Raw genomic sequence first — 14,653 nt, 5'->3', positions numbered from 1 at the left:
CACACATGCTTTCTGCACAATCAGGTATAAAGTGAAGAGACCGCACTAAATATGAAGATACAAAAAGTAATTTGCATTTTTTCTTTGTAATCAAGCACAAGCCTCTGATACTGAGTGAATATATTACCCATGCTCCATTGAATGGGGCTGGAACGAGTCTTTTACAGGAAAGTATTTCAAATTGAAAAAATAACATATCACAAATACATAAACAATCAGAAGAGAAACAATGCAAGTCTACTTCTATGTAAGGGTTGTGAAAACACTCAATAACAGAACTGAAATGAAAGCTAAGGATGCAGAGTTTATAAAGGGAGGCAACTAGCATTAGAGTACACAAGTAATTTTAAACAGTTCAACTGTCACTCTTGTGTTAACCTGTTAACCACAGCCACACATAATCATGACCAAAGTAAATTCAGGTATATATGTCTTCTGCACATTAGTTTAGTAAGTGTTCAGCATTTACCATTACCCAATGACAAACAAACCAAAAAGTGGAGCATTTATCCCACAATCAAGTGAACTCAAATGATTAATATAAATAACAGCACTGTACTTCAAAACCTTACACGGAACAGCACAAACCACCCCGCCACACTTCACTCTGCATAACTGTAAAAGGAAATGTTAGACCCTTGAAGTCTGATCAAAATACTAGCCAAAAGAACATTCTAGGATGCATTACAAAATAAAACTTTAAAAATTAATTTAAACTAACTTTTAGATATTTTGTATACTGTACTGTAAATGACAATCTACAGTCAATTTTTTTCAATGAGGCGCATTGGCACTGACTTGCAGGGGTGTCCTTTTAGCTTGGAAAAGTTTCCTATTCGCTGATTGGTTGGACAAAATAATTCTAACCAATCAGCTAACAGGAAACTTTTTCCGCGCTAAAAGGGCACCCGTGCGAGTAAGAGCAAATGCGCCACATTAAAAAGAATTGAGTATAGTTACTGTCGATTCACTTTTAATCCTTAAATTTTCCTGCAGACTTTAGAGTGGCTTAATCAAAATATTTTTCTTTGAATTCAACAGTTACTGTGGCACATTAAAGATAATATATGCATCTAAATCTTCATTAAATCCTGTAATAAGAGACCTATATAAATGAAAAGCCGCAGAAGGGTTTAGCATCTAAAAAGGAAAATGAGATTAAGGAAACAACATATACAGTATGTCATTATAGAACATGATAGGTATTTTTAAATAGATAATCTGAGATGTGAAGATGAGTGTTCATCAGGCAGAAACTTCATAAATTCTACTGCGTGATCAACTTGAAAAAAAAAAGGAGAAAAAATAAAAGTTTAAATGGATCTTAACATTTTAGGTATTCTAAAATCCAGGTATAAAGGCTGATAGTGAGTCTTGGTAAGCTCTGTGGCAGTCATGAGCATTGACAAAACTGACTAATGATCTAAAATTATATTACTGTCTATCTGACACATCAAAATATTCTGCACTACCGTGACCAACATCTAAGAAGCCTGTACTGTACTGATATCACTACTACGCGAATAAAGACTTGGCTACAGGAAGTAACATGAGATCTTTCAATCTTATCAAATTTGAATATGAACTATTAATACAATTTGCAATACTTCACAAATCTAATTGCTCTTGTTACTTCATGTATTCTATACATAAGGGCAGAGCATACAAAACGAGCCGCAAATTTTTGACAGCCGGGACTGTACCCACCAAAGGATATTACTGGAGTCCCTCCCGTTAACGTCACTGAAAGAGAAGACTGTGCTGATGGTTACTGCTGTTGCAAATGATGTCAACTTTGCACACACAGCTCACTGTCACTTTATGTTCCAAACAAAAAATGCCACAGATCATAAAATTATAGTAACTGTTCAATATATTTTCAAGGTCATAGCTCTATTAGAAATTGTCTAAACACTAAAGATGCCGAATCATATTATTCTTCACCACTGACACAGAATTGTTAACAATATAATTCCATGTATTCTGTTAATTATTCAATCCTTTCCAAACGAAATGTCTAAATTTTCTACCTAAAATAAATGAAAGCTGTCTTTTCTAACACTAAGCAACAGATATTTATTCAATTATTTTCTTTTCACTTTCATGGACTACGTATTCATCACACTAAAACTGTCAAAACTTCTTTCAACAAGTAAAGTTCTTAAACACTAAATCTCACAATAACTTCAAATAATTTACTTGGGTAATAGAACAATGATATCATTTCAAAGAATGAGTTTTCAATGCTGATCTTAAAATTACTGTAATGACACAATGCAAATAATATAAATGTTAGATCTGTTAGTGAACATTTCTACGATTCTTTAAGAGCTACAAAGTTAGTTATATAGATTAAAAACTAAACACCATAGAGTAATTGTTAAATTGAGTACAGACTTCTAAGGCAATGAAGGGATGTCCCCTACAGAAACTTGATCACCACATCTTGTTTATTCAAAATAAGTTGACATTTCTCTAAAAACTCAAGAATCTCATAAAATACTGTATAAAAAAACTTAAAATTGCAAATACTGTACTGAAATTATCACAAATGCTCTCACCAGATGTTATTCTGTTCTACTTTATTACAATTACAGCATATACACCATGATTATGCTAACTACTGCTATTCTTTCAAAAATACAGCATAGCCTAATGCCATCGATCTTTCTATGTATATCCTTTATTACTAGAACGAGTAGAAATTAAGCCTACAAAAGCACTCCATCCCACCATGTCATAGTTCACTGTGCACTTGAAATTTTAATGATCAGTTTGAAAAATTATCTACGCGTTGAAACAAATAATTTTATATCCGAAATTATAAAAATATAAACGTCATCTAAATGTAGATCAATTCTACAACCAAAACTTCAGCGAAGAATATTACATTCTGAATCTGAGCCAGCCACTTCCCTTTCCATATTTTTTTTATCAACATGAAAAATTAAATGAACGTATGACCTTGATGCGGACAAAAAGAAAGTCGGATTGGAATTCAAGAAGTAATCTTTGAAGGGGAAATCATGTTCAAGTGGCAGTAGTTAATCATGAGCTGTGTGTACTTTGCTGGAAAAATTTACAGAGGACTAGTTACACAGTAAAAAACAACATGGGCAGGTTAGATCCAGCAGTTATCCAGTAAAAACTGACCAACATGCAAGCTACTTATCGACACTGTATCCTATTGCAACCCTAAAAAGCCAGTATTTAAGTCTTGAATAAGTCTTGAATTCTGCTCAGAAAAAACTAACAAATGTGTCTTGCTATTCCAAAAAAAACATGTTACGTGAGCATGACTAAATATTCTATGGATATTTGTTGAAATGAAAAGTAAAATAGAAACATTCATATAACACCAAGTACTGCTGGATCAGCCCAAGATGTTTGGGAATGGGAAGAAAAGAAGCCAATATTCCACTACGCAATGCTAAAGCACTCCCAGAACATACACACAAAATAGCACTTGCTGCACCCACTAAGCCTAGCTGGAAAGTAATGCTCTTAATCATAAAGTTTAATGTCATGTCTAACAACAGCTCACTAACAATAAATCATTGCCCTCATACTTTTAGCATGAAAAAAAGCTGTTCGTCCTTTGTAAATGTGGATATAAGTGCTATGTTCAACTTAAAATTTATTTATCAAGAATTAATTCAACATCAGAATTAAGATTGCGATTAAAAAACTAACAAAACAGACTCTCTCAGTGCGAGCTTCACAGCAAAAATCAAAGGTGCCTCAAATACAGAAAAAGCAAGCTGTGATTACAATATATTTTGCAAAGAAGAAAACTGAACTTTAGCGTTTATCTTTTATTTTCATCCAATAAGTAGCATTTGTAGTGTTACATATGCAGCAACCAATCATAGATAAAGAAGTAATATGGATGAAATAAAGCTTAAACCACATCCAGACATGACATTAAAGTGCAGAAAGTTGGATGGTTAAACAGTAATGGATTTCTTCCAACTCCATTTTCCTTTACAAACTATCTAATGACTTATTCAAAAGTTTTCAGGCATAAAATTCAACATAGCCCCCTTTCATTTCAACCATCCAAGTTTCTTGTATCATTTAACTGGTTTTCAGAAGAATACTTTATTGTTCAACTTCTCAGCATCACTTGTAACACTTCATTATGTGCATTCTCCATGCAGTGTCATAATGGCATATCAACAAACTAAAGACATCAGTAATATGGAAAACATGTAGCACTGTATACTTTCTCATCCTGTATCCGCAGAACAATAAACCAATTCTTCATCATACCGCAATAATAAGGAAAGCAAAAGAAAGTTGCAAAAGAATGGCATAAATGAGGCAGGTAAACCCTACACTTTGAGGAGCGGAATACACTGCGGGCCAGGCTTGGGTCATCGACTGCCGAAGGGCTCGTGGGGGCACTGGTCACACGGGCAGGAGAGACCTTTGCTGGGGAATGAGGCAGGCTCTCAGAGCCCCGTTCAAGCCCATCCCCGCTTGGGTCTTCTGCTCCCCCGTCTGACACACAGCTAGGGGGAGCAGACCATTCCCTTTCACTGCGGCCTGGAACGTCACATTAATGAAGACATAGAGCGTAGTTAGTTGCATGACTGTGTGTGTAAGTTTGCCCTCTAAGACTTATGACTACCAGTGAAAAGTATACTCAGCCAACTAAACACCCAAATTCAAGTAGGCAACACTTTTTTACAGTCTACATTAACTGCAAAGGCAAAATCATCTTAACTCAAAAGAAGAGAAATCATGTCGATAATAACAAAAATATAACGTAGTTTGTAACTAATGCAAGTAAGAATATAAGATCATAAACCATACACCCAAAATCCACAAGGTAAACTATATATCAGCATCCTTCATAAAGAAAAAGTATATAAAAGTTATACATGTTATAATGCCCACTTGATGGCCTGTCAATACTGTAATAATGAAGACAGCTTAAAATGAATTGAGAAATCTATGAGCATAATCTCTGGCTAGCTACCTTCTCCACAAACTATTTAATGACATTAACATTTGGCATTGCACACAAGCAATGCACTCCACTGAACTGTTGAATTATTAGAACAAAATTATATTCTAGTAAGTAAACCACTACTTTGAAGTTCTATTGCAATCTTAAACATCTCCCCTTGACTACCACTTTTTCTAACTTTATATGGATTTTTCTCACCAATGAAAGCAACAGGTTTCCGCTCTAGTGCTAAAAGGTCTAAAAAAATTGAAAGGTTTCAATAGAATCCAGAATTTCCCCCAAAAATCATATGAAAAAGAAATATGCAAACCCATTACTCAAATTTACGCTTACTTATTATGATCTAAACATATTTAGGTAGTAATCCAAACTGTTTGCTCGCAATCACAAGCAGCAATGATAGTGGACTTTGAATATTTCCTAGCATTAAATAGTTCTTTAACAATAGAGTACAACCTCACAACTACACTGATGAAACCTCACCAGTCATGAAACTACTAGTTTTGCAACAAGCATTATATAGAAAAATATAAAAATGCCCTGAAGAATGTAGCAACTTTAAGTTTTTTTTTCTTTTTTTTATCAAATGGTCATATTTCTGTATTGATATTAGTCATTAAGAAATAATAAATAAATGAACTGAATAATTTACTGAAAAATAAATGTCTGGTTTTTTGGAGTGTAAACAATTGTAATAACAAACATATTTGTCAGCCTTTGGTTACTCAAATCCCCTCAAAATCCATAATATAATTAGCACAGAAATAACATTGAACAAACAACACCGAACAAACGTAATTTATTGCAGACATCGGAAATGTTTTTCATATAAACGGTATTTCAACTGCTAAACCTAGCATAATTACTGGAAATGAAAGTAATAATAGTTTGCCCAAGTGTTTTATTCTAAAAATCTTTTATTAAAGGTTTAAAATAATATGTTATTTTGATAATAAAATAAATTTTTGAATATACTTACCCGGTGATTATATAGCTGCAACTCTGTTGCCCGACAGACAACTCTCCGGTAAAAACTCGCCAGCGATCGCTACACAGGTTGCGGGTGTGCCCAACAGCGCCATCTGTCGTCCAGATACCCAGTACTCAATGTAAACAAAGACTCAATTTTCTCCTCGTCCCACTGCGTCTCTATTGGGGAGGAAGGGAGGGTCCTTTAATTTATAATCACCGGGTAAGTATATTCAAAAATTTATTTTATTATCAAAATAACATTTTTCAATATTTAACTTAGCCGGTGATTATATAGCTGATTCACACCCAGGGGGGTGGGTAGAGACCAGCAATATATGTTTACACTTTTATGAGCTAAGAGTTTTTATTTCATTTTAGAAGTTATCAAAATAACAAAAACAAAATAAATAGGTACCTGGTAAGGAAGTCGACTTGAACAAATACTCTGCCTTTTAAGTACGTCTTCCTTACGGAGCCTCGCGATCCTCTTAGGATGCTGATCGACCCCTAGGATCTGAAGTATCAAGGGTTGCAACCCATACAACAGGACCTCATCAAAACCCCTAATCTAGGCGCTCTCAAGAAATGACTTTGACCACCCGCCAAATCAACCAGGATGCGAAAGGCTTCTTAGCCTTCCGGACAACCCAAAAAACAACAATAAAAACATTTCAAGAGAAAGATTAAAAGGGTATGGAATTAGGGAATTGTAGTGGTTGAGCCCTCACCCACTACTGCACTCGCAGCTACGAATGGTCCCAGTGTGTAGCAGTTCTTGTAAAGAGACTGGACATCTTTCAAGTAAAATGACGCGAACACTGACTTGCTTCTCCAATAGGTTGCGTCCATTATACTTTGCAGAGATATATTTTGCTTAAAGGCCACGGAAGTTGTTACAGCTCTAACTTCGTGCGTCTTCACCTTAAGCAAAGTTCGGTCTTCCTCACTCAGATGTGAATGAGCTTCTCGTATTAACAATCTGATAAAGTCTGACCAAGCATTCTTTGACAAAGGCAAGGATGGTTTCTTAACTGAACACCATAAAGCTTCAGATTGGCCTTGTAAAGGTTTAGTACGCTTTAAATAGAACTTAAGAGCTCTAACAGGGCATAAGACTCTTTCTAGTTCATTGCCTACGATCTCCGATAAGCTGGGGATATCGAAAGATTTAGGCCAAGGCCGAGAAGGCAGCTCATTTTTGGCTAGAAAACCAAGTTGTAGCGAACAAGTGGCTTTTTCTGACGAAAATCCTATGTTCTTGCTGAAGACATGAATCTCACTGACTCTTTTAGCCGAGGCTAAGCATACCAGGAAAAGAGTCTTAAGAGTGAGATCTTTCAGGGAGGCTGATTGTAACGGCTCCAACCTATCTGACATGAAGAATCTTAGTACCACGTCTAAATTCCATCCAGGGGTAGCCAAACGACGCTCCTTGGTGGTCTCAAAAGACTTAAGGAGGTCTTGCAGATCTTTATGTTTGGAAAGATCTAAGCCTCTATGCCGGAAGACCGATGCCAACATGCTTCTGTAGCCCTTGATAGTGGGAGCTGAAAGGGATCGTCCTTTTCTCAGGTATAAGAGAAAAACAGCTATTTGAGCTACAGAGGTACTGGTCGAGGATACAGAAACTGACTTGCACCAGACTCGGAAGACTTCCCACTTCGATTGGTAGACTCTAATGGAAGAAGCTCTCCTTGCTCTAGCAATCGCACTGGCTGCTTCCTTCGAAAAGCCTCTAGCTCTCGAGAGTCTTTCGATAGTCTGAAGGCAGTCAGACGAAGAGCGTGGAGGCTTTGGAGTACCTTCTTTACGTGTGGCTGACATAGAAGGTCTACCCTTAGAGGAAGACTACTGGGAACGTCTACTAACCATCGAAGTATCTCGGTGAACCATTCTCTCGCGGGCCAGAGGGAAGCAACTAACGTCAACCTTGTCCCTTCGTGAGAGGCGAACTTCTGCAGTACCTTGTTGACAATCTTGAACGGTGGGAATGCGTAGAGATCCAGATGTGACCAATCTAGGAGGAAAGCATCTATATGTATTGCTGCTGGGTCCGGGACTGGAGAGCAATAGATTGGAAGCCTCTTGGTCAGCGAGGTTGCAAAGAGATCTATGGATGGTTTTACCCCAAGTGGCCCAAAGTCTCTTGCACACATCCTTGTGGAGGGTCCATTCGGTTGGAATTACTTGCCCTTTCCGACTGAGACAATCTGCTATGATGTTCAAGTCGCCTTGGATGAACCTCGTTACTAGGGAGATGTCTTGACCTTTTGACCAGATGAGCAGGTCCCTTGCGATCTCGTACAACGTCAGTGAGTGGGTACCTCCTTGTTTGGAGATGTACGCCAAGGCCGTGGTGATGTCCGAGTTAACTTCCACCACTTTGCCTCGAAGGAGAGACTTGAAGTTTTTCAAGGCCAGATGTACTGCCAACAGCTCCTTGCAGTTGATATGCATGCTCCTCTGACTCGAGTTCCACAGTCCTGAGCATTCCCGACCGTCTAGTGTCGCGCCCCAGCCCACGTCCGATGCGTCCGAGAAGAGAACGTGGTTGGGAGTCTGAACAGCCAGGGGAAGACCCTCTCTTAGGTTGATATTGTCCTTCCACCAAGTCAGACAAGACTTTATCTTTTCGGAAACCGGGATCGAGACCGCTTCTAGCGTCTTGTCCTTTTTCCAGTGAAAAGCTAGATGGTATTGAAGAGGACGGAGGTGTAGTCTTCCTAGTGACACAAATTGTTCCACGGATGACAGCGTCCCTACCAGACTCATCCACAGCCTGACTGAGCAGCGTTCCTTCTTCAGCATCTTCTGGATGGATAGCAGGGCTTGATCTATTCTGGGGGCTGATCGTCTTGTTGTTCAGCAACGTCCTCATCAGAGGGTTCCTCATCCGAAAACTGATGAGGAAACGGCAACGGAGTGGGCAACGTCTGGCTCGCTGAGTCCGGTCGCACTGGTGCATGCGTGACGGAGCCGGACGCAACATTATGGAACTGCTGCACAGTCTGTGAACTGTCAACAACCATGGGTGCGCGAGGAAGCACAGCGTCAACCCGAGACTGTCTAGACCGTCTGGGTTGTGCAGTCAACACCCTACCGGGTTGCTGAGGTTGACGCACTGCGTCAAAACAAGTCACCTCTGCTGGTTGTTGAACGTCCTGAACGTCAACAACCACCTCCGAGCGTCGCTTAACGTCAACGTGCGGCTGGCAACCCACAATGGGTCGCATCGGTGGAGGAACCCCCTCAACTGGCAGACGCGAGTAGGTTACCTCAGCGTCAACAGGGCGCACAACCGACCGGTTGGAAGGTTGTTGGCCAGAAGGTTCGGTAGCAACCTTCTCCGCATTAAAGTCCTCTATCAAGGACGCAAGCTTGGACTGCATGTCTTGCAGCAAAGCCCATTTAGGGTCTACGGGAGCAGGTGTGGCAACAGACGGGGTTAGCGACTGAGGCGGTACCGCTTACCATCCCTGAAAGCCTTGTTATGCATGACATAATTGTACAGCAAAACTTCAAAGGCTCGAAAACAGCTGTGAAGTTGACCTGTAAAAAACTTGGAGCGTCTCCTGGCCAGGCGCCAGGGAGAGTCTACGAGAATTGAGAAGTCTATCTGGGCAGAGGCATGAACTCCCAAGCCGAGAACTTCTCTCGTGTCATATCAGACTCTCGCTCTATAAACCAGTTTAAAAGAAGGGAAAGCTTAGGCTGTATCCCCCAAACTCCTCCTGGTGAAAAACCAGTCGCCTAGCCAACGTAAAGCTCTCTAGGAGAGCGAGAGAGCACTAGCTTAAAAACAACGGCTTCGAAGTAGCTAGGCCTAGTGTAAGCTCTGACGTTTAGGCGAACGAGGAGCAGCAGTTACAAAAAGATCCGGACAAAGATCCTTGAAAAAAATCATCATGATTTAATTAAAGTCCATAGGAGGCTAAGCAGCTTTAGGCTCCTCTCCATCTGACAGAGTCCTCAAGGGAATATCAGTAGGAGGGGGAACAGCAACTTCCTCATCTACAGGAACCTTGTCCGATAAAAGCTGAGTCTCAAGCAAGGGAGAGACCTACCGTGGTGGCAATGCTTTACAAGCAGAGGCCACACTCACTGGTGCATTAGTAGCGGACCAGAACGCAACGTCATGTAACTGCTTGACAGTCTGTGAACTGTCAACAACTGAACTGTCAACCACAACAGGTGCGTGAGGACGCACAGCATCCACTCGAGACTGCTTTGACTGCCTAGACTGAGCAGTCAAAACAACTCTAGAATGCGGAGGTTGACGCACAGCGTCAAAACAAGTCAACTACGATTGTTAGTGAACGTCTTGAACGTCAACAGGAGCATCAGCAAGTGGCCTAACGTCCAAATGCGGCTGAAAAACCACACGAGACCGCATCGAGTGTGGTTCTAAACAACCTGACTGACGTGACTAAGCTACGCCAACGTCAACAGTAAGCACAAAGGAACGTTAGGTTGGCTGAAAGCCAGGATATCGATGAGATAAACGGCTAGACTCAACGGACTAATCGGCAGAATAGTCTTCCATAAGGGAGGCAAGCATATACTGCATGTCTTGCCATACAACCCATTAAGGATCAACGGAAATGGTTGTGGTAAGAGACGAGGGTAACGTCTGTGACCGCAACACTTTGCCAACAAAGAAAGACTCTCGGAGTCTGTGTTACGCTTTTGTTAGGCGGCGAGCAGTTATCCGATGACTGCATAGGGTCAGAGCTGTCCTAATGGTTGTAACCAGGACGCTGGACCTGTCCTGAAAGGACTGACTTTCGCTTAAGGGCTTCGAAACCTTGTGATAGGTTTCTTATGCGAAAAGCCTTCGGATGACGAGGAGAAACAACGTCTCTCTCGTCTTATGGTAGGGGAGATCTTGGTAAGATACACCCGATACCATAGAGGGAAAACGTCTGTTCGTTGATCAAGGCCTCTCGAACCCATAAGTCGTTTGACATTACTTCTCCCCTGGGCTTGGGAGCATGCAAGAGGTCCCGGACTAGGTGAACGACAGGCACGAACAGACGAACCCTCGGACGCAACACTGTAACACTTTGCGCATATCACTTTATCACTTCGATTTTCTGTTTTGCACTTATTTCACTGAAAACCAAACTTTTACTGATTTCTACCTGAAACACGCAATTCTACCCTTCATTAAAAGGTAGTAATTGCGAAATCAGTCGTATAATGCAAGCTCATTAATACCAGCAAAAAACAGAAAACATATTTTAAGATAAAAAAATCAGTGGCTGGGAAAGAGACTAAACACTAGTTCATATAACTACGTTTTCAATCTCTCACCGCACCTAGCCTGGGGACGAGAATAAAAAACTAAAAACGTTTTATCCTTCCTCCCCGTACAGCGACTAGGGACGAGAGTAACTCGAGAACAACGTTACCCGCTTGAACGGAACGTTTTCTCTCCTCTCTCTCCCTCCGTCTCTATCTCTCTCTCTCTTTCTCTCTTGATTTCGCACCTAAGAGAAGAGCCCAATTATATTTCGTCAAAAAAAACATGTTATTTGACTAAAGGAAAAAACTGAAAGGTTTTTCAAATAAAAAGTTCCTTTAAAATAGAATTTAAAACATTTAAGCTAAGAGAGAATGAACAAAACGTCAGAATCGATTTACTCTTACTGCAAAGTGAAACCGTGATACACTCTCTCTCTATCGTAACGATAGAGCGCATGTTGAACGTCCTGAACGTCAACAACTGCGTAGCATAAATAAACTAAACGTTAGTTCATCTTTGAAAACAGTACGAAGACTATCAAAGAAATTCTTTCATAAAATATTACATTTAAAAAGTTTTAAATCCTTAGCTCTTTAAAAGCTAATTACGATATAAAGGGCTCAACGTTGATTAACTTCGGTTTCCAAGTTAGGACCGCCTACTCTCAGGAAAGGTCTATATAAACAAAACATTAAAATTTATTTTTATATGTTTATAATAAATGGAAAGTTAATCGAAGAGGCCTAATAAAGGCGGAGAGATATAAAATATATAGAGGAAAATCTATAACGTGATAAGATAATTACTAAAAGCCTAAACACACTTCCGTCTAAGGGAAGGGTCGGCCATTTAAAAGTGAAAGAAAGTCCATACTCTCTTTGTCACCATAATTAAATCTATCCAAAACAAGTTCAAGATTTAAGATGAAGATAAAACACCTGCATAGCGAAAGCTCAAAACTAGAATAAAGTACTTCACCAATTAGTTGTGAAAAAAACTCCAGTTTAGCAACAGCGAGTAAGTACGTCTTGTCGATAGCTCGACAGAGAGAAAATTGAGTCTTTGTTTACATTGAGTACTGGGTATCTGGACGACAGATGGCGCTGTTGGGCACACCCGCAACCTGTGTAGCGATCGCTGGCGAGTTTTTACCGTAGAGTTGTCTGTCGGGCAACAGAGTTGCAGCTATATAATCACCGGCTAAGTTAAATATTGAAAATTATGGTTTAATAAATCAATTTTTTGTAAGGCTTTCTAAAATTATCTTCCTTATTATAAATAGCTGTACACCCACATAATTCATGAGTTGGGATTAAGAGAACGCGTCAGCAGTTGTTTTGTAAACATAATTAGCAATGATGGACATAATACAGTAACACCCCTCTTTACGTCAGTTCCAACTTTAAGTCGCACTCCTTAAATATTAAATATAAAAATTAATCCATTACAAAAATTAAATCCAACTTAGGTAATTTTTTCCTACCTTATGTCGGTTCCTCAAGTCATGACAATCAAGTTCTGTAATTCACATGGAAGCTTACTACTGAAAGTACTGTATCTGGTTTTTATAAAATGAACAAGTATAGGGAACCTTTAAGCCAATTTCTAGGGTGAAAATTTAACCTACATCAAGTCTCTTGAACCAATTAACGACGTAGGGGGGTATTGCTGTACTATATAAATTTTATCTTCTCGTGTACAGTACTGTATTTCCTAACCTTCTTTTTTTAAGATTGAATCAAAATTCTTTTACTTATTACAAAAATAATTTCAAGAATAAAAACCAAGTTGTCTTTACAGAAAACTTCATTATCGTACTGTAAAATATGGAAAAGGTAAACTACAATGCTGGAAGCTTGGTAAAGACTTGCTTTCTAGTTGATGATTATTCATTGGACAGGCTTGTTCCCAAGACAGCAAAGTATGGTACGCTCACCATTAAGACCGTATCATACTCTGCCATTCGTTTTCTAGCAGGCAATCACTGGCTTCAAAGTTTTGGTCCCAAGTTCCTGGATGAAGTTTTAATCCTACAGCTACTTAAAATGCTAGTAGAGAGACCCTACTATATGATGCAAAAGATCAGTGTTATGTATTTACAGAATTTGATGTTATGTTGGTTTAGTATTCTTATACCTTAGTGTAACATGTGATCACCTTGCAGTACATCTGTACAGTATATTGTTAATTTCTTTTCATATAAATATATATATATATATATATATATTATATATATATATATATATATATATATATATATATATATATAGATAGATAGATAGATATGTAGGTAGATAGATAGATAGATAGATAGTTAAAGTACATCCTATTAATAAAGAAATGTGCATGCTATGACTGAGATTTAAAAGTTCCCTACATTCCTCCCCCAATTAACTTATTGGCTAGTACCTTATCGGATCAGTGTGTTGGAAACTTGATGAAAAGGCCCAGGTTTAATGTTCCCTTGTGGCAGATATCAGATTTGTCATAAGATCTAAATAAAATTAATATTAACTTGCTTATGTAAAATCCATGTATATGTTCAATTAAAAATATTAATTTCTTTAAACAGAAATCTAAATACTGCCTTTTAAAATGTATTTAATTTCCATTATGACATTCACAAGACTGATTTATAAAGTAACTCACCTAAATCCCCCTTATCGGCAGCACATTCTCGCATGAGACGGGAGCCTTGTGATTATTCATTTCATTTAAGTGAATATCTCCTCAATACTGTCAGCCTTTTATTCTTTTTTAGACACTTGATGGATCATCTCATTAGCTTTGGATCAATGTTATTGCTTTATATTCAATTCGCATTTCATGCTTTTACGTTAATTGGCCTTTGAAATTCTACAAGTTAATTCATGAGGTTTATAGAACTGTACAGTACTCTATCTGGAATCAGCTTTAACATTTTCCAAGACTAACTGTCTAACTATTTCATCTCACCATACATTAGATAGTTTGCCTGGTGGATATTAACTACCTATTCTATATGTTGGTGTCTAGTGTTGAGAGATTTTCTTGTACGACATTCTAGTTTTCATGTACTGTATTCTTTTTAAACCATTTTTTTACCCTGAACAATCATATACGCTTGAATTTATGTGGCTGAATAACATTTGTAATCTATTCACCCACTCTGTTAATACCAGATCATTATTAAAAGATTCCCAATCCAAATTAAATTTCATCTTATCTAATGCCAACTATACTGAAATGAAGAGATCATCTAATCCTTTAGATACCTTACACCAAGAAACTTACTGGATACCAATACAAGGACATACTCATCCATCTGCTAAAGGGTCAAGTATCTTCTCATTAGAATTCTATATAAATTCTACAAAAAGCAGAACAATGTATAAACTACAGGGTTAATTTAAAGACACTTATTGGCTCCAAAACCTTCAATATTATCCAAGAAAAATTTAGCTGGAGCATTAAATATAGAC

General features: G+C 38.5%; 1 protein-coding gene across 6 annotated transcripts in view; it reads right to left on the bottom strand.

The window, feature by feature from the left end:
• LOC137616684 (F-BAR domain only protein 2) overlaps positions 1 to 14,653 on the bottom strand; it is a 184,766-nt gene that overhangs the window by 116,022 nt on the left and 54,091 nt on the right. For 3 of the 6 annotated variants that reach the window (XM_068346631.1, XM_068346633.1, XM_068346634.1), the window contains exons 8-9: positions 4,339 to 4,548; positions 1,708 to 1,743 (exon numbers count right to left, since the gene is read on the bottom strand). The exons of 1 other annotated variant lie outside the window; for it this stretch is intronic. In XM_068346631.1, coding sequence (XP_068202732.1) covers positions 1,708 to 1,743; positions 4,339 to 4,548 — 246 coding nt within the window. The remainder of the gene's footprint in view (positions 1 to 1,707; positions 1,744 to 4,338; positions 4,549 to 14,653) is intronic. 2 more of the 6 variants (XM_068346632.1, XM_068346636.1) reach the window with 1 other exon arrangement.

Source organism: Palaemon carinicauda, chromosome 22 (assembly GCF_036898095.1).
Source record: "Palaemon carinicauda isolate YSFRI2023 chromosome 22, ASM3689809v2, whole genome shotgun sequence".
Taxonomy (NCBI): domain Eukaryota; kingdom Metazoa; phylum Arthropoda; class Malacostraca; order Decapoda; family Palaemonidae; genus Palaemon; species Palaemon carinicauda.
The sequence above is the reverse complement of the archived record's forward strand: the minus strand, read 5'-3'. Positions and strand labels throughout refer to the sequence as shown.